This window comes from Narcine bancroftii, chromosome 2, assembly GCF_036971445.1.
Source record: "Narcine bancroftii isolate sNarBan1 chromosome 2, sNarBan1.hap1, whole genome shotgun sequence".
NCBI classification, from domain to species: Eukaryota; Metazoa; Chordata; class Chondrichthyes; order Torpediniformes; family Narcinidae; genus Narcine; species Narcine bancroftii.
The window spans coordinates 23,556,405-23,581,603 of NC_091470.1; the positions used below are offsets into that span (position 1 = coordinate 23,556,405).

The window sequence follows — 25,199 nt, forward strand, 5'->3', positions numbered from 1 at the left end:
AGTGCCCAACTAAACCTTGCACACTTTGTAAGCCAGAAATCTTACTTAACTTGACTCCCTTTCCAGTGTACCATGTGAATAAAGTTTCACCATTAAGCGCAAAGTTGCTATTTTTCTGTCAACTCTCTGTGGCTATGTAACATTAGAGTACAGAAGTTTACAAGAGAGATGCACATTCATTCTATCTACTTGACAAGGCACTGGAATAGTGCATGCTACAGTCAAATCAACAATACAGCAGATAAGACAGCAAGGTTAAAGTAGAATATATGATGAACAATTCAGTCCTGAGATTCATTCCTGTTACAGCGTCCATCCTGTTATCCTCAGAATACCATAAAGAAAACAGTGGCTTCTCACTAGATTCTTTTTGTTTCTCCCCAAATAGCAACTAATTGAACATAGATCATTACTTGATCAAGCCTTAAAAGTGTAGCAGCGTTGACAACACAGCAATTTCTCATGATAAAAGCCACAAAAGCACCAACTTCATAAGTGAAATATTTATCAATTTTTTAAAAATTTTCCTCCCAAGTGAGGATGATTTAGCTTCAGCCCATGTGTTTTGTGGAGTGACAGGGGAATACGAAACTTGTGCATGCTTCAGAGGGAATACATGATTTTCCATCCCATCCCAAATGTTTCATCTGAATTGGATACTCATGGTACAGAGATTCTCAAAGTTAGGGAAAATATTATACTTTTTCCAAGAAAAAAAAAGAACATCCCCCTGTCTACCAGTAATTTTTTTTTTGCCATGATAGGGGATGAATGACCTGGCCTGGCCTCAGGAGTGACCAAGAAAATCAGTGCACATCTTGCCAGTTGAGCAGGATTGGTAATATCTTTCAAGTGTCATGCAATGCAAATAGTCCACATCTCAGAAACATACAGGAGAGGAATCATTCTTTACAGCTCATTGGATCCATGCCTCATTTTAGCAGAGGAATCCCATTAGTCCCATTCCCCTTGTCTTTTATCCTGTGGCCCTGGAGCCCTGTGTCAGATTTGATGATCAACCATCATTTCCATCCAATGGCCTGATACACTGAAGCCTCAAGAGAGGTGATATGGGTTGAACAGTCTTTTGTTTATCCCAGTGGTTCTCAACCTTCTTCTTTCCACTCACATACTACCTCAAGTAATCCCTAGGCCATTGGGTGCTCTGTGATTAGTAAGGGATTGCTTAAGGTGGCAGGCAAGTGAGAAGGGAAGGTTGAGAATCACTGCTCTAGACCCAATTGTTACTGAAATATATTGGTTGAGAAGAACTGTCATTGGTCCATTTCCTCTGGAGTCATGAAATGGTGCACATAACGAGTCAATTAGGTACAGTTAAAACAGTGGTTTTCAAACTTTTTCTTTCCACTCACATCCCACCTTAAGCAATCCCTTACTAATAGGGAATACTTAAAGTGGAAAGAAGGGGGTTGAGAACCACTGAATTATCCTGTTAATCTACTCTACCTCAGCAAAAGCTCAATGGAGAGGCATAGAAGTGCAGAGAGAATGGGAAAAGTGCTGGAGTCCTGGCTTGATTGACACCAATCTGCACTAATATTGAGGCAGTTATAGATCCAATAATTCACATTTACAAACCATCAAGTAGAAGTTGAATGACAATGAATTTCTGAGGGAAGCCAAATTTGAGAAGCATTCTCTTAGGCAAATGAGTCAAAGGCAATGGCAAGATCAAAAACAGACATGCATAATTGATGTTATTCCTTGAAGTGCCGTGCAGCAGATATCACATTCATTATACACCCATAGGAATGGAACCAAAACAGAAAAATCAATCTTCCCATCTATTCCTCTGTAGATACTTTCCTTTCTTGAAGGTAGGTCACAATTGCAGTGCCCTAGGTTCCCTAACAACCCTCCTTTGTCGGACACACTGTTAGTGTGTCCAAAGTTCCTCTCTGCTATATTTCAGAACTTCTGCACTATTCATGCTTCTAAGGCTTTAGGGCAAGCATTTTTGGGAAAAAAAAACTTACTGTATCAAGACACTTTGCACTTTTGTTTTATTATTACACGACCTGCTGTACTTAGCTTCCTCGACACTGTGTGACCTGCTGAGGTTCTCTAGCACTTCTGTATTGCACCATAGTCACAGTGTCTGCACTTTCCAGTTTAGCGCTGGTTATCAGTGGTCCTAATGCCATGTGACTTCTTGTCCACCTGGGATGGTCGTGAGGTTGGATTGGATAATTTGTTGCATTGGATAATTTGTTGCAGGATGGAGGTAAAGATACTTTGTGCCAAGCCACAGTTGTAGATATTTGATCGTTCCTTCCTGTGGCTTCTGGTTGCCTCTTGACCCGGAGAAGCTCTTCAATTTTGATTAGCTCGCCATCATTCTTGGCTCTCAGCATCATGGGCACTTGGGTGTTTAGATAACCACAATTTCTTCAGCACCACTGAAGCGATCAGCAAATTGCCAGTCCTTCTGCATCGTTTCCACTCAGCATCGATTCTCCAGGTTGGATCTTGGCCTTCAGGTATCTGCAGGTCTATTTCTTTTTACCTTCAAGTGTGATGGGTTTACCCATCCTGGAACATTTTTGTTTGTGGTTCTTGAATCTCCTGATTTTTTTTTTCATTCCCCCCAAAAGAGGCAAACAACTCTTCGCAGATGCTTTGCTTCTTTCTTTCTTTGGCTTGGCTTCACGGACGAAGATTTATGGAGGGGTAATGTCCACGTCAGCTGCAGGCTCGTTTGTGGCTGTCCCGATGCGGGACAGGCAGGCACGGTTGCAAGGGAAAATTGGTGGGTTGGGGTTGGGTTTTTCCTCCTTTGTCTTTTGTCAGTGAGGTGGGCTCTGCGGTCTTCTTCCAAGGAGGTTGCTGCCCGCCGAACTGTGAGGCGCCAAGATGCGCGGTTGGAGGCGAGATCAGCCCACTGGTGGTGGTCAATGGGGCAGGCACCAAGAGCTTTCTTTCGGCAGTCCTTGTCCCTCTTCTTTGGTGCACCTCCGTCTCGGTGGCCAGTGGAGAGCTCGCCATATAACTCGAAGCTTTGCTACAGACTTTGTAATTCACTAATTAAAAATTGTTACAGTTGCCACATGCAGACTACCTTAAATCTCGAATTCCGCTACCAAACAATTTTCTTGAAGCCAAAGGAAAAGAAGTCTTCTGAAGGCTTGCCACTTTGATACTGTCACAATATTAGAGGTGCTAATTTGCTACATCTTAACGAGGCATCCACAGCTGTTACTCGCAACATCACACATACTTCGCACTTTTAAACAGCCACGTCAGACTGTGGGGCGACATCTCGTTTCAAGTGAGACTATCTCCAGAAGAGGATAAAACTGGATTTTTTTCCCCCTCAGGTCAATAACATAACGATTACAGCTCTATGTGGATCACAGGGCTGTTTTTGCATCCTACCCACATGCCTTACACTCTTCATAACAAAGACTGAAAAGAAATGAAGGATTGGGACTCTTTAAATAATACGAGGCGAGGTTCAATTCTTCTTTGAAAGGAGTTCTTGCCGTTGCGTGTGGGCTGTTTTTGCAGGCGCCGCTGGCCTGAGATGTGGGTGGAAACGCCGAGCAGCTCGGCTCCAACCCCCCCACCCCCACCCCCGCCGCCGTGCTATCACCGGAAGGTCTCGTATCAAGGCAAATACATTTCGCTCATTGCTCCTCCAACTTATTTCCTCTCCTCCCCGCGAAGAACAGCAAGCTCTCTCCCCTCCTCATCTATTTACCCTATTTCCAGTCAGCCGCTCCTCCAGGTCCATGGCTGGAACACCTTCTCTCTTCTACAATTTACGACAACGCTGTGAATTTCTTTTTTTAAAAATGCAATTGCAAGCCAAAGGTTCTGGATCCCCCCTCTCTCAAAACATGAGTCGTAAACCGACTCAAGGGGAGGAGGCAACGTTTTGACCGGCAGCTCCGGTCGCTTCCTTAAAGTGGCAGCGGTTTCCTGCTCTGGTTCAATTTATTTCTCTCCTCTCACGATCGGCCAGGAACTAAACGGCAGCCGCTGGAGTAAGGTTTTCCTCTTGGCCGGGCACCTCCCATTTGTTCCAGACCTGCGCCCTTTTCCTTTCCCAGCGCGAAGGTGCCTTGGTATCAGTCACGTCCGATTTTAATCTTGTCCTCCGTGGGAAGATCTCACTCGTCTGGTAAAAATAAAATATTTGTTGAAGATGGGGAGATGACAATGAAGGGCTCCCACTCCTTCTCCAACAGATGTTGCCTGATCTCAGTTATTCCAATAGTCAATAACTTATTCACTTTGCAAATGCAGTGAAGCCTGATGAGCTTTCCATCGTTTTTTTTTCCTCCCTAGTAGACAGTTCAGGCTTTGTGATCATTCTCTGTGGGTTGGATAAATTGATTAACAGCAATAATTACCGGTAGTTGTGATATAGAGAATTTAGGTTAAAAAGACTTAAGTTAAAATGTGATGATTAATCATAAACAGGGAAGCCAGAACGGACAGAGAGTTTACTAGCAGTCAAGGACAGAAGGAGCTGCTGAATATGTTTTTTTAAACCTATCTTTTCATGGTCATAGTGAGAGACATGCAGGAGACAAAGGATTGATAAGAAGTGTGAGAAACAGAATTCAGTGAATGTAGAGTTCACAGCGTACGTAACGAACGTGATAATTAATAATGCAGTTATACTTAGAATGTTTTTGTAATACTAACCAATTAAAACAGTATTAATAAGAAGGGGAAGGGCAAATAATAAAGGTATAAAAATCAATGCACTGTATGTATCGGGGCTTAACTGGTGAGAAACCAGTTGAGTCCAACTCTGCAGACTTGTAAATAAAGCTTGTCGTGTCATCAGTTTTAAAGAGACTCATGTGTGAGAAGTTTTATTTCTGACAAATGGGGGCTCGTCCGGGATCTACACTCTGGCCGTGAGGGGAGGCGAGAAGAGGGACATCGGAGGCGGTGCACCCCGCTGAGTTCAGCGGCTCCTAGTCCCTTGCTCGTCGCTTCGGGCGGCTTGAGCGAGTGGTATCCGGACAGGGTGACACGACAAGATGGAGAGGAGAAGGGTGACGGTTCAATCCCCGGGAAGACACCGGTAAGTGACGACTTACGATTGTGGTGTGGGGATTGGGTAACAGGTGTAACGGGATACACCTGTTTGGATAAAAACCTAACGGAATAGATTAAGTATAGATCTTTTGTCGTTGTGTGAGGACCCTGTCGCGGGACTCTAGGATAGACCCCAGGGAAACCTCGGCGGTAACCGAAGGAGGGACAGCACCTCCGACGAAGTGCCGAGAAGAGAGGGGTCAACCCCAGGAAAACCTCAGCGGTAACCGAAGGAGGGACAGCACCTCCGACGAGGCGTCTGAGAGGAAGGGAGTAGGGTCCAGAGCGAGAGGGTCCTCAGCAACGATAAACAGATCTAGGTGGGAAAATGGGAGGATCAAAATCTAAGGGCTCGTCTGAAAATTCAGGACAATTCCTGGGAGTACCCCTTGACAGCCCTTTGGGGAGAATGTTTGAAAATTGGGATAGTAAAAGATATCGGGACAAAAACAAGAAAAAGATGGTCCAATATTGTCTCCTTTGGTCAAAACAACCTATTAAAGGTTCCTCGGTCTGGTGGCCGAAATTTGGATCTGATGAGGATTGGGTTAGACAAGCATTAAACATATATGTAAATTCGAGACCAAAGGTGAATCAAGAAGAGTCAGCATATGCATTTTGTTGGGTTCCCTGGCCAGGATCCTTAACAGAATGTTTTAAATTGAGAGTGGCAGGAGAAAAGAAATGGGAACCTCTGGACAACCTTCCCCCTCCTTATATTCCCCCGGTGCCTACTGCGCCCGAGGAAAGCTTATTACCGGAGGGGAAAGGTGATGAATCTGATTGCCCCGAAGGGGGCCGGGATAAAAAGGATGAATTAAGGGAGTCGGACCCTAAACTTCCACCGGTAAACCGACCCTGGACAAGATCCCAGACTGGTCCAGGACCATCAAAGTTTTCAATAAACCTAAATCCCCTGAGAGAAGTTCCTATGGGAGGACCGGGAGGGGGAACGGGATATGTGAATGTTCCCCTAACTAGTACAGAGGTGCGGGGATTTAAGAAAGAAATGAAAAAGTTATTGGAAGATCCTATAGGACTGGCTGAACAGCTTGACCAATTCTTGGGACCAAACACATATACGTGGGAAGAGATGCAGGCAATAATGGGAACATTATTTTCACCCCAGGAGAGGCAGATGATTCGACGGGCTGCCCTCCTCATGTGGGAATATGAACAACCTGGGGACCCTAGACCCCATGAACAAAAATATCCCCTAAATGAACCCAGGTGGGACAAACGAACACCCGAGGGATTGGCAAGTATGAGACAATATAGAGAGTGGACAATTAAAGGGATACGGGAGGCTGTGCCAAAGGGTCACAATTTTACCAAGGCATTTGGGAACCACCAGGGGAAAGACGAGTCCCCTACTGATTTTTTGGAGAGGGTGAGAAAGAATGTCCAACAGTATGCTGGTGTGGACCCTAGTACACCAATGGGTGAACAGCTTATTCGAATTGAATTTGTTTCCAAATCATGGCAAGACATTAGAAAGAAACTAGAAAAGGAGGAGGACTGGAGTGAAAAACCCCTAAGTGAACTGTTAAAAAAGGCACAAAAAGTATATGTGCAGAGAGAAAAAGAAGATCAAAAGAAGGCGACAAAGGTTATGGTACAGACTATCCGACAGATGAATGCTGAATCCAGAGGGGAAAGAAAACAAAACCTTCCTCTAAACAATCCAAAATATCCAAGAGAGGGAAGACCCCGGAGATTCGTTAAGTGCTATTACTGCAATGAGGAAGGACACTTTAAGAGGGAATGCCCCCGATACAAGAGGGAATTGCGTGCCCTCGAACTTATGGAAGAAGATTAGGGGTGTCAGGGGTTCCAAATGTTAGGGACCAAATATAAGAGGGAACCCCTGGTAAAACTAAAAATTGGTCCCAAGGGAGAAGAGGTGGTGTTTATGGTGGACACAGGAGCGGAACGAAGTAGTGTAATAACTGTGCCAATCGGAACTGAGCCTATAAAAAGTAATTTGACAATTTCTGGGATAGAAGGAGCTCCCAGAATGGTATCAATAATTCCCCAAGTAACAGTGAAACTGGAAGAAAGAGAAGGGGTACAAGACCTCTTGTTATTACCTTCGGCTGGATTTAACCTCCTAGGAAGGGACTTACAGGCTCTCCTAGGTTTGGGTGCTCTCCCTGTGGACGGAGAAGTGCGAGTCCACCTCTGCGCTTTAAAGGAAGAGGATGAACGGCAGATTGACGAGAGAGTCTGGTATAAGGAGGGAAATCGAGGAGGTCTGGACATCCCACCTTTACATGTCACATTAATACCAGGTCATCAGCCGGTAAGGAAACGTCAGTATCCTATTTCTTTGGAAGGGAGAAAAGGGCTACAGCCGGTAATTGAGACTTTAATACGAGACGGACTATTAGAAGAATGCATGTCACCTTATAACACCCCTATACTCCCAGTAAAAAAGTCAGATGGATCCTATCGCCTAGTTCAGGATCTAAGAAGTTTGAATGCTATTGTTCAGACCTGCCACCCAGTGGTGCCTAATCCCTATACTATTATGAGTCGGATTCCCCCAGACCATGAGTGGTTTAGTGTTATCGACTTGAAGGATGCCTTCTGGACTTGTCCGTTAGAAGAGGAAAGTAGAGATATGTTTGCGTTTGAATGGGAAAATCCATGGACAGGTAGACGGAGACAGTTTCGGTGGACTGTATTGCCCCAAGGGTTCACTGAATCTCCAAACCTGTTTGGACAAATGCTAGAACAAATCCTGATGGACTATCCACAATCTGATGATTCCCAACTAATGCAGTATGTGGATGATTTACTATTATCAGGACCCAAGGAACAAGAAATGAGGGGAGAGACCATTAGACTCTTGAATTATCTGGGGAAAAAGGGTCTACGGGTGTCCAGAAACAAGTTACAGTTTGTTGAGAAAACTGTGATATATCTGGGACACCAGATAAGTAAAGGACAGAAACGAATTACCCCTGAACGAATTGCGGGAATCACTAGAATGCCTTTACCCCGTAATAAGAAGGAAATAAGACAATTCCTGGGACTCTTAGGATACTGTAGGTTATGGATAGAGGACTACTCAGCTTTGGTGAAGTTTATGTATGATAAACTGACAAATGAAAATGACTATCCATTGAAATGGACCCAGGAGGAGGAGGGATGGTTCGAGGACTTGAAACATCGCCTAACACGAGCCCCAGTGCTCACTCTGCCCTCTTTAAAACAGCCCTTCCAGCTATTTGTCACTCATAACCAAGGAACAGCTGTGGGAGTTTTAACACAGGAAAAAGGCGGTCAGCGACACCCAGTGGCTTTCCTTTCCAAAATGATGGACCCAGTGTCTCGCGGATGGCCGACGTGTATCCAGGGAGTAGCGGCTGCTGCTCTGTTGGTAGAAGAAGCACGTAAACTTACTTTTGGAGGAAAGATGACTGTGTACACCTCCCATTCTGTGAGTGTTTTATTAACACAAACTGCCCATCGATGGCTGACTGATTCTCGCATATTAAAGTATGAAACCATTTTAATGGTTGGAGAAGATTTACAGTTTGCAAAAATTAATAGCTGCAACCCAGCTCAGTTTTTATACGGCAGTGAAACAGAGAAAGAGGTGGAGCATGACTGTGTCGAGTTGACAGATCTTCAGACCAAGACCCGAGAAGACCTTTGCGATACTCCGCTGGGAGAAGGATATGAATTCTACATTGACGGCTCCGCCAGATGTGTTGACGGAATGAGAAGAAATGGGTATGCTATAATAGAAGGAAATACTTGGAAAGTAGTAGAATCCACGAGACTACCCGGAAGCTGGTCAGCACAATCCTGTGAACTATATGCCTTGCAGAGAGCCCTCAAAATACTGGCAAAGAAAATTGGAACAATTTACACAGATTCCAAATACGCATACGGAGTAGTGCATACCTTTGGTAAGATCTGGAAGGAGCATGGTCTAATTACATCAAGAGGAAAGGAATTGGCACACGAACAGATGATTACTCTGACTCTAGAAGCCTTAACATTACCCCAAGAAATAGCAGTGGTCTACATACCAAGCCATCAAAGGGGAGATAACCCGACAGCAATTGGAAACAGACTGGCTGATGAAGAAGCCAAAAGAGCAGCCATGCAACAAGAAGTCCGTTTGCTGACTTTAATCCCAATAAGGCAAGGCATAAAGACAGCTCCTATTTTCACTGCTAAGGAAGAAAAGAACATGGATCAGCTGGGCGCAAGCCAGTTACCTGATGGAACATGGAAAACACCAGATGGAAGAATTGTTCTAAATAAAGAAATAACTCGCAATATTTTAAAACACCTGCATCAACAGAGCCACTGGGGCACCCAAGCCTTATGTGACACAGTGCTTCGAGAATATGTGTGTAAGGGAATCTACACCTTGGCCCAACAAGAGGTGCAAAATTGTTACCTATGCACAAAAATTAATAAGAAGATAATGAGGACAGGGACCATGGGAGGTCAACCATTAGCCATACGCCCTTTTCAACGTATCCAGATCGACTTCACAGAGTTACCTCAAGTTCAAAGATGGAAATATCTGTTGGTGATAATAGATCACTTTACCCGATGGGTAGAAGCCTTCCCAACAATAAATACTACAGCCTCTACAGTAGCTCGCCTCCTCCTAGAGCAGATAATCCCCAGATATGGTATAATGGATTCTATAGACTCAGACAGGGGTCCACATTTTTCTTCAAAAATCCAGCAATTGATTTGTGATGCATTACAGGTCTCTTGGAAATTACATACCCCTTGGCATCCACAAAGCTCAGGGAAGGTCGAACGTATGAATGGAACACTAAAAATCCAATTGACAAAGTTAATGGTGGAAACTAAAATGCCTTGGATAAAGTGTCTGCCCCTAGCCTTATTGAGAATTCGTACTGCCCCACGAAAAGATGTAGGGCTGTCCCCTTATGAAATGATGTTTGGGCTTCCCTTCTGGAGTACAGTTGAGGGGTGTCCCACCTTGGGGAAGGGGATATATTTGTTAGGAACTATTTACAGGCACTGTCACGCTCTCTTACAGATTTACGAAAGAGAGGACTATTGGCACAAACACCGCCTCTAGACTTTTCTTTACACAAAGTGGAACCAGGAGACTGGATTCTTATCAAGACCTGGAAGACTGAAAAACTCCAGCCCCAGTGGGAAGGTCCATACCAAGTTCTCTTAACTACAGAAGCTGCAGCACGAACAAGAGAGAAGGGGTGGACACACGCATCCAGATTTAAGGGACCTGTAGAGGCGCCACAGGACCTTGATACGAACTCAGATTGGACTTGTATTCCTGGAGAAAAACCTCTTACCTTACGATTTCGCAAAAAGACTTAATTCACAATGTTATTGTTATGTTCTTTAATTTTTCTTAGTTTGCCTATGTCTTTATCAGGTGTGAAATGTAAGAAATGCAGAGATACAGTGGTCCTATTTCAGGACCACATTTGGGGAAGAAAGGAAGGTAATTTCATTTCCCATACCTCAGTTCCTGAGAAATGCTGGGCAGAAAATACCACCCAACATCCATATACCCCTTGTGTGGAAAAAGAAGGAAATAATATGGGTCATTATATACAGATTCCTAATACCACTCCTTTCCCTCTTAACGGTTGGAAAGGTGACTCAAGCCCACCATGCCCTGATGGACTCTGGTTTTGCATACACCAACGTACTGTTCCAATGAAAAGTTACACTCCACACTTGAAATTGCCTGTCCCTTTAAGACAGCCGGACTTAGTTAGAGTCCATCCAAATAACCATGTAAGTTTCGGTAATGCAATTGGGGGAGATAACCTTTTTGTAGATCTGGCAACTAAAATTGCAGGAACTTTTAATGTAACTAATTGTTGGGTCTGCGGGGGTCCACGGATGTCAGAACAATGGCCTTGGTGGGGAGAACCTCTCAATTCATTGACCATGATTTCCCGCATTTGGACAACTAACCGAACGAGATCAAGAGAAACCTGGTCTCTCTCTAATGTCCCCTCTGGTTTTTATTGTCTCTCACGAGCCGGCAAATACCCAGTAGGAGAAAGTCCCTGCAAGGCTGTATGGATTCGCATTTCGCCTGGTGTTTTCATTTGGTTTCCTAAACCTCAGACTTAGTTTTTAAAACTAATTGCCTACCCCTGTCTAATAGCAGTATTCAGTTTTGGAATTGTACCACTTCCACCATCACAGGACCATACCAATCAAATCCTGTTCTTAAAAGAGTTTGGGAAAGGGGGTATGGAGTATCCCCAAATGGATTATTCTGGGTATGTGGTAATAAAGCTTATACTCGTCTTCCCTCACAGTGGAGTGGAACTTGTTTCCTAGGAATAATCCGCCCAGAATTTTTCCTTCTACCCCACGATCACGGTCATAAATTAGGCGTGAAGGTCTTTGATACATTACATCGTGAACCCCGCTCTACCACGGTACATTTGGGAGAATGGAGAGATGATTGGCCTCCAGAGCGCATAATTCAATATTATGGTCCCGCTACATGGGCTCAAGATAGATCTTGGGGTTATCGTACTCCTATATATATGTTAAATCGCATAATTCGCTTACAAGCAGTGCTTGAAATTGTTACAAATCAAACAGCTATAGCCCTGCAATTACTTGCGTCCCAGCAAAGTCAAATGCGCTCTGCTATATATCAGAACCGTCTAGCCCTAGACTATCTCCTAGCCACGGAAGGAGGTGTATGTGGCAAACTTAATTTGACTAACTGCTGCTTACAGATTGATGATAATGGAAAAGCCATTCGTAAAATCGCTGATAATATTCGTACATTGTCCCATGTACCGGTTCAAACCTGGCATCCTTTCCCACAATTTAATTGGATGGACAAATGGTTTGGAGGAACCTCGTGGCATACCTTCTTGTGGGTCATCGGAGGTATTTTATTCCTCCTACTTATTTTGCCCTGTATTATTCCCTGTCTACGCAGCCTGGTGATTTCCATGGTCGAACAAGCTATGCAACCAGGGGGGATGGGAGACCCTGTAAGACTTTTATTTCAGCGTGAGATTAATGTATCATAAAACATTTCTCTTCCCTAGCTTAGAATCCCCATTCATATCTATACATATATTCAACACATTTTAAAGAGAGAAAGGGGTGGATTGTGATATAGAGAATTTAGGTTAAAAAGACTTAAGTTAAAATGTGATGATTAATCATAAACAGGGAAGCCAGAACAGACAGAGAGTTTACTAGCAGTCAAGGACAGAAGGAGCTGCTGAATATGTTTTTTTAAACCTATCTTTTCATGGTCATAGTGAGAGACATGCAGGAGACAAAGGATTGATAAGAAGTGTGAGAAACAGAATTCAGTGAATGTAGAGTTCACAGCGTACGTAACGAACGTGATAATTAATAATGCAGTTATACTTAGAATGTTTTTGTAATACTAACCAATTAAAACAGTATTAATAAGAAGGGGAAGGGCAAATAATAAAGGTATAAAAATCAATGCACTGTATGTATCGGGGCTTAACTGGTGAGAAACCAGTTGAGTCCAACTCTGCAGACTTGTAAATAAAGCTTGTCGTGTCATCAGTTTTAAAGAGACTCATGTGTGAGAAGTTTTATTTCTGACAGTAGTGTTTTTAATTTATGGGATGCATGCAAAAAAGTGAAGTCAACAAACACAAAAATTCATTAGAATCCTCCAACATCACACCAATCCACATCTTCAGCACTGAATAAAGCGTTACAATCAATATCATGGTCGCTCTTCAGAGTCAGAGGTGGTACATCATCTGCTGCTTCTTCATCCCACTTAGCAAGCGATGACAAGCAGACCCAGCTTTACAAAACTAGAGCGTTCCTATGAAACCTTTTCTAAGTCAAAATGGCATAATTCAAATCCTTCCGGTAAAAGCAGATTTTCGTAAAGCGACTATTCATAAAACGGATAGTCTTTTTTTCTTTGGCTTGGCTTCACGGACGAAGATTTATGGAGGGGTAATGTCCACGTCAGCTGCAGGCTCGTTTGTGGCTGACAAGTCCCATGCGGGACAGGCAGACACGGTTGCAAGGGAAAATTGGTGGGTTGGGTTTTTCCTCCTTTGTCTTTTGACAGTGAGGTAGGCTCTGCGGTCTTCTTCAAAGGAGGTTGCTGCCCGCCGAACTGTGAGGCGCCAAGATGCACGGTTTGAGGTGAGATCAGCCCACTGGCAGTGGTCAATGGGGCAGGCACCAAGAGCTTTCTTTAGGCAATCCTTGTACCTCTTCTTTGGTGCACCTCTGTCTCAGTGGCCAGTGAAGAGCTCGCCATATAACACGATCTTGGGAAGGCGATGGTCCTCCATTCTGGAGACGTGACCTACCCAGCGCAGTTTGATCTTCAGCAGTGTGGATAGTACTACCTGTACTAAGGTACCTGAACTAAGGTACCTGAACTCAGGTACATGAACTAAGGTACCTCTGTACTCAGGTACCTGAACAAAGGTACCTGTACTAAGGTACCTGTACTCAGGTACCTGAACTCAGGTACCTGAACTAAGGTACCTGTACTAAGGTACCTGAACTAAGGTACCTGTACTAAGGTACCTGTACTAAGGTACCGGTACTAAGGTACCTGTACTAAGGTACCTGAACTAAGGTACCTGAACTAAGGTACCTGTACTAAGGTACCTGTACTAAGTATCCCTAATATGTCCTTAGCAATTGGATCTCCCGAGCTTCAACGCTCAGAAGTAATGCAAGTATGTACATAACCAAGGTCCCTCTATTCCATTCCCTTGCCCCCTCCCATCCCTGATGTATGCCCTACCCTTATTAGTCCTTCTAAAGTACATCACCAACCAATTATTCGGATGAAGTTCCATCTGCCTAGCTAATTATTTTACTTTATAGACTATGGCTCTACTTCACTATTGCATCTAAACTAGAAGGTTGCAAATATAAGTTTCACCATCAGTTGTTGAGAGCATCCAGGATGGAGACCGAACATCCTCTGGAAGGAGGTCAACACTTCATCTCCAGAGCTAGTTATCACTCCCAAGGTGGGCAAAAGGTGCAGTATTGAGGAAAATCACGTGGCCACCCACCTGTATATCCTCCTCACCCACCTCCTCCCCCCCTCCCCCTCCCCCCCACCTCCCCCCCCTCCCCACCTCCCCCCCCTCCCCACCTCCCCCCCCTCCCCCCCACCTCCCCTCCCTCCCCCTCCCCCTCCCTCCCCCTCCCCCCTCCTCCCCTCCCCCTCCCCCTCTCCCTCCCCCCTCCCCTCCCCTCCCTCCCCCCCTCCTCCTCCCCACCTCCCCCCCCTCAACCCCCACCTCCCCCCCTCCCCCTCCCCCCCCTCCCCCCCGCCCCCTCCCCCCTCCCCCTCCCCCTCCCCCCCTCCCCCTCCCCCTCCCCCCCCTCCCTCCTCCCCTCCTCCCTCCCCCCTCCCCCCTCCCTCCTCCCCCCTCCCCCTCCCCCCTCCCCTCCCCCCTCCCCCCTCCCCTCCCCCCTCCCCTCCCCCCTCCCCTCCCCCTCCCCCCTCCCCCCTCCCCTCCCCCCTCTCCCCTCCCCCCTCCCCCCTCCCCTCCCCCCTCCCCCCTCCCCTCCCCACTCCCCCCTCCCCTCCCCCCTCCCCTCTCCCCCTCCCCCCTCCCCCCCTCCCCTCCCCCCTCCCCCCTCGCCCCTCCCCCTTGCCTTCGAAGCTCCTGGTCATTTCTCCCCTCCAACCTCGGTTCAGGTGCGCCAGCCTTGGCGGCTCCCGCGGCGGAAAGGCGCGACCAACTCGCGTGGAAACGCGCCGCCATCTTGGTCGACCCATTCCACGCCACGAGAAGGTGCGCGAGCCTCGTCACACCCACCCCCCACCCCCTACCCACCCCCGGCGGCGGCCGCTTCCAACGGTTGCCACGGGTTACCAACGGACGCGGGAAGGCGACAATCCCCGCGCCAGGGACATGGGCTCCTGGTTCACCAAAGGTGGGTGAAGGGGCTCCTGGTTCACCAAAGGTGGGTGAAGGGGCTCCTGGTTCACCAAAGGTGGGTGAAGGGGCTCCTGGTTCACCAAAGGTGGGTGAATGAGCTCCTGGTTCACCAAAGGTGGGTGAATGGGCTCCTGGTTCACCAAAGGTGGGTGAATGGGCTCCTGGTTCACCAAAGGTGGGTGAATGGGCTCCTGGTTCACCAAAGGTGGGTGAATGGGCTCCTGGTTCACCAAAGGTGGGTGAATGGGCTCCTGGTTCACCAAAGGAGGGTGAATGAGCTCCTGGTTCTCCAAAGGTGGGTGAATGGGCTCCTGGTTCACCAAAGGAGGGTGAATGGGCTCCTGGTTCACCAAATGTGGGTGAATGGGCTCCTGGTTCACCAAAGGAGGGTGAATGGGCTCCTGGTTCACCAAAGGTGGGTGAATGGGCTCCTGGTTCACCAAAGGTGGGTGAATGGGCTCCTGGTTCACCAAAGGAGGGTGAATGGGCTCCTGGTTCACCAAAGGTGGGTGAATGGGCTCCTGGTTCACCAAAGGTGGGTGAATGGGCTCCTGGTTCACCAAAGGAGGGTGAATGGGCTCCTGGTTCACCAAAGGTGGGTGAATGGGCTCCTGGTTCACCAAAGGTGGGTGAATGGGCTCCTGGTTCACCAAAGGAGGGTGAATGAGCTCCTGGTTCTCCAAAGGTGGGTGAATGAGCTCCTGGTTCTCCAAATGTGGGTGAATGGGCTTCTGTTTCACCAAAGGTGGGTGAAGGGGCTCCTGTTTCACCAAAGGTGGGTGAATGGGCTCCTGGTTCTCCAAAGGTGGGTGAATGAGCTCCTGGTTCTCCAAAGGTGGGTGAATGGGCTCCTGTTTCACCAAAGGTGGGTGAATGAGCTCCTGGTTCACCAAAGGTGGGTGAATGGGCTCCTGGTTCACCAAAGGTGGGTGAATGGGCTCCTGGTTCACCAAAGGTGGGTGAATGGGCTCCTGGTTCATCAAAGGTGGGTGAATGGGCTCCTGGTTCACCAAAGGTGGGTGAATGGGCTCTTGTTTCACCAAAGGTGGGTGAATGGGCTCCTGGTTCACCAAAGGTGGGTGAATGGGCTCCTGGTTCACCAAAGGAAGGTGAATGGGCTCCTGTTTCACCAAAGGTGGGTGTGGGCTCCTGATTCACCAAAAGTGGTTGAATGGGCTCCTGGTTCTCCAAAGGTGGGTGAAGGGGCTCCTGGTACACCAAAGGAGGGTGAATGGGCTCCTGGTTCTCCAATGCTGGGTGAATGGGCTCCTGGTTCACCAAAGGTGGGTGAATGGGCTCCTGGTTCTCCAAAGGTGGGTGAAGGGGCTCCTGGTACACCAAAGGAGGGTGAATGGGCTCCTGGTTCTCCAATGCTGGGTGAATGGGCTCCTGGTTCACCAAAGGTGGGTGAATGGGCTCCTGGTTCTCCAAAGGTGGGTGAATGAGCTCCTGGTTCTCCAAAGGTGGGTGAATGAGCTCCTGGTTCTCCAAAGGTGGGTGAATGAGCTCCTGGTTCTCCAAAGGTGGGTGAATGGGCTCCTGGTTCACCAAAGGTGGGTGAATGAGCTCCTGGTTCACCAAAGGTGGGTGAATGGGCTCCTGGTTCACCAAAGGTGGGTGAATGGGCTCCTGGTTCACCAAAGGTGGGTGAATGGGCTCCTGGTTCACCAAAGGTGGGTGAATGGGCTCCTGGTTCACCAAAGGTGGGTGAATGAGCTCCTGGTTCACCAAAGGTGGGTGAATGGGCTCCTCGTTAACCAAAGGTGGGTGAATGGGCTCCTGGTTCACCAAAGGTGGGTGAATGAGCTCCTGGTTCACCAAAGGTGGGTGAATGGGCTCCTGGTTCACCAAAGGTGGGTGAATGGGCTCCTGGTTCACCAAAGGTGGGTGAATGGGCTCCTGGTTCACCAAAGGTGGGTGAAGGGGCTCCTGTTTCACCAAAGGTGTGTGAATGGGCTCCTATTTCACCAAAGGTGGGTGAATGGGCTCTTGATTCACCAAAGGTGGGTGAATGGGCTCCTGGTTCACCAAAGGTGGGTGAATGGGCTCCTGGTTCACCAAAGGTGGGTGAATGGGCTCCTGGTTCACCAAAGGTGGGTGAATGGGCTCCTGGTTCACCAAAGGTGGGTAAATGGGCTCCTGGTTCACCAAAGGTGGGTGAATGGGCTCCTGGTTCACCAAAGGTGGGTGAATGGGCTCCTGGTTCACCAAAAGTGGGTGAATGGGCTCCTGGTTCACCAAAGGTGGGTGAATGGGCTCCTGGTTCACCAAAGGTGGGTGAATGGGCTCCTGGTTCACCAAAGGTGGGTGAATGGGCTCCTGGTTCACCAAAGGTGGGTGAATGGGCTCCTGGTTCACCAAAGGTGGGTGAATGGGCTCCTGGTTCACCAAAGGTGGGTGAATGGGCTCCTGGTTCACCAAAGGTGGGTGAATGGGCTCCTGGTTCACCAAAGGTGGGTGAATGGGCTCCTGGTTCACCAAAGGTGGGTGAATGGGCTCCTGGTTCACCAAAGGAGTGTGAATGGGCTCCTGGTTCTCCAATGCTGGGTGAATGAGCTCCTGGTTCACCAAAGGTGGGTGAATGGGCTCCTGGTTCTCCAAAGTTGGGTGAATGGGCTCCTGGTTCACCAAAGGTGGGTGAATGAGCTCCTGGTTCACCAAAGGTGGGTGAATGAGCTCCTGGTTCACCAAAGGTGGGTGTGGGCTCCTGATTCACCAAAAGTGGTTGAATGGGCTCCTGGTTCTCCAAAGGTGGGTGAATGGGCTCCTGGTTCTCCAAATGTGGGTGAATGGGCTCCTGGTTCACCAAAGGTGGGTGAATGGGCTCCTGGTTCACCAAAGGTGGGTGAATAGACTCCTGGTTCACCAAAGGTGGGTGAATGGGCTCCTGTTTCACCAAAGGTGGGTGAATGGGCTCCTGGTTCACCAAAGGTGGGTGAATGGGCTCCTGTTTCTCCAAAGGTGGGTGAATGGGCTCCTATTTCACCAAAGGTGGGTGAATGGGCTCCTGTTTCACCAAAGGTGGGTGAATGGGCTCCTGGTTCACCAAAGGTGGGTGTATGGGCTCCTGTTTCACCAAAGGTGGATGAATGGGCTCCTGGTTCACCGAAGGTGGGTGACTGGGCTCCTGGTTCACCAAAGGTGGGTGAATGGGCTCCTGGTTCACCAAAGGTGGGTGAATGGGCTCCTGATTCACCAAAGGTGTGTGAATGGGCTCCTATTTCACCAATGGTGTGTGAATGGTCTCTTGATTCACCAAACATGTGAATTGGCTCCTGGTTCACCAAATGTGGGTGAATGGGCTCCTGTTTCACCAAAGGTGTGTGAATGGGCTCCTGTTTCACCAAATGTGTGTGAATGTGCTCCTCTTTCACGAAAGGTGTGTGAATGGGCTCCTCTTTCACCAAAGGTGGGTGAATGGGCTCCTGGTTCACCAAAGGTGGGTGAATGGGCTCCTGGTTCACCAAAGGTGGGTGAATGGGCTCCTGGTTCACCAAAGGTGGGTGAATGGGCTCCTGGTTCACCAAAGGTGGGTGAATGGGCTCCTGGTTCACCAAAGGTGGGTGAATGGGCTCCTGGTTCACCAAAGGTGGGTGAATGGGCTCCTGGTTCACCAAAGGTGGGTGAATGGGCTCCTGTTTCACCAAAGGTGGGTGAATGGGCTCCTGTTTCACCAAAGGTGGGTGAATGGGCTCCTGATTCACCAAAGGTGGGTGAATGGGCTCCTGATTCACCAAAGGTTGGTGAATGGGCTCCTGTTTCACCAAATGTGGGTGAATGGGCTCCTCTTTCACCAAAGGTGGGTGAATGTGCTCCTGATTCACCAAAGGTGGGTGCTGATGGCTCCTGTCTCACCAAAGGTAGGTGCTGATGGCTCCTGTCTCACCAAAAGTGGGTGAATGGGCTTCTGTTTCACCCAAGGTGTGTGAATGGGCTCCTGTTTCACCCAAGGTGTGTGAATGGGCTCCTGTTTCACCCAAGGTGTGTTAATGGGCTCCTGTTTCACCCAAGGTGTGTTAATGGGCTCCTGTTTCACCCATGGTGGGTGAATGGGCACCTCTTTCACCAAAGGTGGGTGCTGCTCGCAGGTAGTTGTAGTGAATGTGAAATTGAACGGTAAAATACACCATGCTCTTGCAGGCATATCCCTGCCATCTCCCCACCCTACACCAGTTAACTTCGGTGATGTTGAAACACTCCAATCCTTCTTATTTATATTGTTGTTCTGGGTTTCTGGATTTTATTCCCCCTTTCCTAGATCTCCTGCTGCTTGTGGGCCAGTTGGCCCACTAGCTCTCCCATGCTTTTAAAAAAAAAATTGCCACATGTACTGTGAAACCTGAATTTTTGCATTATTTTGGCATTTGTTCTACAGTCTGGCATCCACTGCATTACTACAAAATAACAACAAAAAACACGTGTTAATTCCAAACTATGCTTATTTATGGGAGGAAGAGTTGTTTTAATTTGTTTGTGATATTGCATGGGTGAAAGTACACAAAAAAAAATCAGATCTTGTGAATGCCAAACACATGATAAAATCAGCTGGTTTCCTTAAAGCAGAGATACACTGTGTAAGACAGGGGTCTCCAAACAGCCGCTCGTGAGCCACATGTGGCTTCTTGACATATAATGTGGGGCTCGCAACAGTAGTGTATATGCCGCCGTATAGGACGATGAGCTAAACTTCATATTTTCATCTTAAATTTGGGACGTCCTATACAAAGAGTCTAAAATTCTTAAATTGACAATGAAGTTGCAACTCCGCTGCATCTTCTTGCTGGTTCCAACGTAATTTTGCGCATGCCCTCTTAGTAATTTGCGAAGTCTCAGCGCTCTTCTGTGGGATCCATCCACCCGAACTCAGTGCTGTCGGCTCTATTATGGCTTTAAATGGCCTGTCTCTGGAGCTGACAGTGGTTTATTTTACAATATTCAAATAAAATTTAAACCTTTGGTGTAAGCAGTACCCTCTGGGACAATGGATTGCTGTCAAACCTTCATCAATGATTGTCCGTGAAGTGATTTGTGTGAAGTGATCTTGCATTGAAGTCTTGATGCAAGAATTAAAGAAGAGAAATATTGCATCCTCAGAGAAACAGGAGGGAGCTCACTGCAACCACATTTCATCTACTTTCAATTTCTAGCAATCAGGACTCATTCCTACTGATCTACCATAAACCGACCTTAATACACAATGTCTTCTCATTAATTGTGACAGGAAAACAAATCATATGTCGACTTTCATTGTCATTCTTGCAGAGGAAGGTGGTACACAATAGAAATCAGCTGGAAGAGGTGAGTGGAACTCCAACGAACAGACTGCATTGGGTAATTTGGGGGACGAGCTTTGCTCAATCCATGGCAACGTGTTGTCATATCTAATCCTTCTGCTGTTGCCCTGCTTATTCAACGATCAGTCTGTTCAGATTGAAATGCTACGGAGAATGTGGTCATGCCATTCTTTCTCTTCCCCCTTCAGCATAATTTAATTTTTGATTGGTGTTCAGACATTTAACAACTGAAATCTTTTACACTCCTCAAGGTCACAGCACAGGTTGATAGGGTAGTTAAGAAGGCCTATAGGATGCTGGGCATTAATAGGAGGATTGAGTTCAAGAGCAGTGAGGTCATGTTGCAACTCTACCAATCTCTGGTGAGACTACACTTAGAGTATTGTGTTCAGTTCTGGTCACCTCATTATAGGAAGGATGTGGAAGCTATGGAGAGGGTTCAGTGGAGACTTACCAGGATGTTGCCTGGGTTGGAAAATGTCTTAAGAGCAGAGCTGGAACTTTTCTCTTTGGAGCACAGAAGGATGAGAGGGGACTTAATAGAGGTCTACAAGATTATGAGAGGCATAGATAATGGACAGCCCTTGCCTATTTCCCAGGACAGGAATAGGAAGCACTAGAGGACAAAGGGAAGGGAGGGAAGTTTAGCAGAGATATCAGGGATAAGTTTTTTTTTAAACACAGTGAGTTGTGCATACCCAAATGCTATGCTGGGGATCCTGGTGGAGGCTGAAACATTAGGGGCATTTAAGAGATTCTTAGGCACATGGATGGAAGAAAAATAGAGGGTTATGGGCTACAGAGGGTTTAGTACTTTTTTAAGGAATATATGGGTCGGCTCAATATCAAGGGCTGAAAGGCCTGTACTGTGTGCAGTGTACTATGTTCTCGTGGAGGAAGAGGAGAAGAAGACATTTAGATTGAAGAGATTTAGCCTTTCAGTCTCACATTAGTTACAAACCATGAGCTGATGACCACATTTTTGAAGACAAAGAATACTTATAGGTCAGCATTTGGAGGAGGACAGGAAAAAAGTATAGCATAGGCATCAGCTTGCTGCCATATGATTTCATGCCATGGTTCTGCAACAGGGATCGGAAACAATTTGCTTGGCCAGGTTACAGAAGGAAATAAGAAAGAGCTGGATTTAACTTCCTGGCCTTGTGAACTTATTCTTTGTTTAACAAGATCATCTTTGATTTTGTACCTCAGAGCTTTTTCCCAGGACCAGCACCATAACCCTTAATGTCCAAAAATTGATTCCTCTCTCTGTTTTGAATAAACACAGTGACTGAGCTTCTTTAGGCAGAGAATTCCAAAAGCAAACCACACTTTAAGAGAAGAAAATTTTCCCTCATCATCATTCTAAATGGTTTTCATCTTGTTCTCCCTTCATTTACATTCCTTGGTGAGGTGAAACATCCTCCCTGCATTGAAACAGAGTTAAGTCTGTTTCAATATAATCTACTCTCCGTGTTCTAAACTCTCGAGAATGCAGACCCTATGTATCGGTACAGCCCCTTCCCTGGAACCAGACTTTGCTGTATTCCCTCTATGGTAAATGCTTTAAAGTGCAGCAACCTTGCCAATCAATTGTTTGGAAATCCTGTTGGCTTAGCATCTGGTTCATTGGGTTCTCTTCCCCACACTCTCTTTAGGCATGCCATGGCACCCTATGTTCAGCACTCCCTTATACTTGACTGGAACCCAGTTTCCAACTCTTCCTTTAAACTCACTGGGGCCATGCTTTCCACGCTTTGTTTAAACACACTGGGGGCTTTGTTTTCCTGAATTAATTTTAAGCTCACAGGGGCCCCGCTGCTTCCTTTAAGCTTACCAGGGTCCCATTTACTGCATTTTCTTTTAACACACTGGGACCACTTTTCCCAGGCGGCTTTTAAATGCAAATGGGCCTGTTTCCCACACTTTATTTTTCATACACAGTGCTTTGTTTTCTCAAGTTCCCTTTCAACTCACAGTGGCCCTGCTTTTCGTGCTTTGTTTAAACTCACCGTGGTTCTATTTTTCACATTTCCTTTAAACCAACGAGGACCTAATTTCCCACATTTTTAAACACACCTGTACCTTGTTCCTTTTGAACTGTTTTATTTTTGAGCTCCTTTCAAGCTCAAATGTTTTGTCTCCCAAGTTCTCTTTAAACTTGTTTCCAGTGCTACCTTTAAATTTACTGGGGCTCTGTTTTTGAAGCTTACTTTAAAGTTATAGGGTTTACTGGTAAATTTATCATACTGTTGTTCAACATATGTAAAATTGCAAAATAATATCATGATGGTGTATTATCTGGAGCAATAATTAATAGTCTAAAAAATCTGCCAGTCCAGCACACCAAAGTCTGGAGGATTTTGCTGTACATTTTCTTGGGCAAAGATACCAAAAGTATACTCAATACCCAGATTTCAGATTTATTGTTTGAGTACATGCATGACATCACAAAAAACTTTACGCATGATCAATTACGCAAAGACTGAAGTTACTGGAACTGAAGGCTTTTATTAGCTAGAGATGGACAGCATCCCTTGTGTTGCTCGCTCACACTGACCCGGGCACAAACTGGGGGCAGGGTTGTGGCATGACACCCCATTCATGACTCCAAAAGGGACTCTGAGAAAATGGTGTAGTCAACCATCCACCTCAAAAGCAGTGCACTGTCGGTCCTCGGGGCGAATAGAAAGCTGGTGATAGGCATACTTAAGGTCTATGGTCGAGAACACACTGTATTGGGCGATCTGATTCACCATGTTGGAAATGTAGGGATGGGGGTATGCGTCAAGCCAGGTGAACCTGTTGATGGTCTGGGAATAATCTATGACCATCTGGTGTTTCTCCCCACTTTTCACTACCACGACTTGTGCTATCCAGGGGCTTGTACTCTGCTCTATTACCCCTTCGGCGAGGAGGTATCTCACCTCTGACTTAATAAATCCCCTGTCTCCAGCACTATATCGCCGGCTTTTAGTGGCGACAGGCTTACAGTCCAGGGTGAGGTTGGTGAATGGAGGGGGGGTGGAATCTGGTGTGCGGAGAGGCTGCATATTGGCTATGGTGATTGGGTTTGGGGCTGTTGGTCAGCCACATGATGAGGGAGGGGTAGGAGGTCCACAAACTGTTTTTTTTTTACAGACCGTGAAGGAAGGATGGGGCCCGTCGTACTCTATGGTGATGCTCTTTAAGTTGCACTGGAAGTCTAACCCCAATAAGACGGGTGCACAGAGCTGTGGCAGTACTGGGAGCTTAACTTCACGGTATACCATGCCTCAGATAGTCAGTGACACAGTACAACTGCCATGAACTTGGTTGATTTGAATTGGGAGGCTAGGGAGACACTTTCCCTCTTGGGCTGCACTCTAAAGGTGTAGTGCTGTTTGGGTGAATGAAGCTCACTGTGGTCCCACTGTTGGATAGGCAGGCAGTGGGGCGGCCATTTACCTGGAGTCCATCATGGCTCTGAAAAGTTGGTGTGGTCTGCGTTGATCCAGGGTTATCGATGCCAGCATCAGCTCCTCGTCCCTTTGGAACATGGACAAATACTTGAAGCTAGACAGCTGAGAAATCTACCTGAGAGAACCCGAAACATTGAATATTTCCCTAGGTCGCTTTTTGCATGAGTGGAGTACATGCCATCCATAGACCTCATTCACCTGTACCTTGTACTGGACTTTTAAGATGGTGGCCCCATGGCTTGCACATGGCCTGGTCATCATTCGCCAGAAGGGAAAAGGGGGAAGATGAAAGTGACATCATTGCGGTCGGTGACCTCTGTGGTGCACACACACAGGCGTTCCAGGTCCCTGGAAGTGGCTGCAGAAGTGACTGCATTAAATATGGTGGCCTCCGTTCACACCTGGTGCAGCTGGGCTTGGGGATTTGCTTAGATTTACAGACTTTCGCTAAGTGTCCATTCTTCCTGCAGTTGGAGCAGATGGCATCCTGGCAGGGTAGTGTTTCCTCGGACGCTTGCCCTGCCTGCAGAAGTACCTCCGGATTGTTGCTAATACCTGCGGAGGTAAGCTTGGGTCGGGGGGAGGGGTTTGTGATCCTGTCTCCCAAGATGGCTGTGCCTGTGTCCCCCATGAGGCGGCCGTGTATTTGCTGCAAAACAATTCTACATTGTGGATGGCTACTTCCAGGGTGTTTGCCAGTTCGATTGTTTGAGGTAGGCTCAGTCTTTTCTGCTCGAGTAGTCTTTGTCTCACTTAATTGGAGCGGACGCCTGCTCTCTGATCTGCAGCTGTGTGCACTGTTCAGCATTCACAGGCTGACAGTTGCAGTCCCTTGCAAGCTCCTGCAGGGCCCTGACAAAGTCATTGAATATTTCCCCAGGTTGCTTCCTGCATGAGTGGAGTACATATAGACCTCATTCACCTGTACCGTGTACTGGTCTTTTAGGGTGTCCATGACTTTTCTGTAGGTCTGGCAGTTCCAGACTATCCAGTAGACTCGGTGCCCAATGAACGAAAATAGTAGATGGAGCTTGTCTTCGTCCTGGATCACAGCTTCAGAGGCTGTGAGGAATCTTTCGAAACAGTGGTGCCAGATTATGAATTTGCCAGCTGCTTCGGGTTCTCTCAGGTAGATCTCGGCTGTCCAGCTTCAAGTATTTGTCCATGTTCCAAAGAAATAAAGTCTTGCTATTAAAATTTATGCATGATCAATTACACAAAGACTGAAGTTACTGGAGCTGAAGGCTTTTATTAGCAAGAGATGGACAGCATCCCTTGTGTTGCTGGCTCACACTGACTCAGGCCCAAAGTGGGGGCAGGCTTGTGGCATGAGAGCCTTTATGGGGGATGAAGGGGAGGAATCACGAGCCGGCCATTGAGAGCAGGGTCAAACATAAAAGGTCATATTATTTACATACACAATAGTGGTTTCA

At 47.0% G+C, this 25,199-nt stretch overlaps 2 protein-coding genes across 7 annotated transcripts in view; one reads left to right on the forward strand and one right to left on the reverse strand.

Moving 5' to 3' along the window:
- The window catches only part of rps6kl1 (ribosomal protein S6 kinase-like 1), a 62,692-nt gene extending 47,820 nt beyond the window's left edge, over positions 1 to 14,872 (reverse strand). For 3 of the 6 annotated variants that reach the window (XM_069916126.1, XM_069916123.1, XM_069916122.1), the window contains exon 1: positions 3,722 to 4,493. The gene's annotated coding sequence lies outside the window, so the exon portion shown is untranslated. Of the gene's footprint in view, positions 1 to 1,997; positions 3,561 to 3,721; positions 4,494 to 14,724 lie in introns of those variants that run through there. The other 3 variants (XM_069916124.1, XM_069916121.1, XM_069916127.1) reach the window with 3 other exon arrangements.
- LOC138752852 (cation channel sperm-associated auxiliary subunit beta-like) overlaps positions 1 to 25,199 on the forward strand; it is a 149,028-nt gene that overhangs the window by 4,180 nt on the left and 119,649 nt on the right. Inside the window, exons 4-9 of the mRNA XM_069915474.1 lie at positions 3,529 to 3,619; positions 4,074 to 4,144; positions 13,517 to 13,572; positions 14,733 to 14,864; positions 20,233 to 20,309; positions 24,237 to 24,329. Of these exons, the coding sequence (XP_069771575.1) occupies positions 3,529 to 3,619; positions 4,074 to 4,144; positions 13,517 to 13,572; positions 14,733 to 14,864; positions 20,233 to 20,309; positions 24,237 to 24,329 (520 nt within the window). The remainder of the gene's footprint in view (positions 1 to 3,528; positions 3,620 to 4,073; positions 4,145 to 13,516; positions 13,573 to 14,732; positions 14,865 to 20,232; positions 20,310 to 24,236; positions 24,330 to 25,199) is intronic.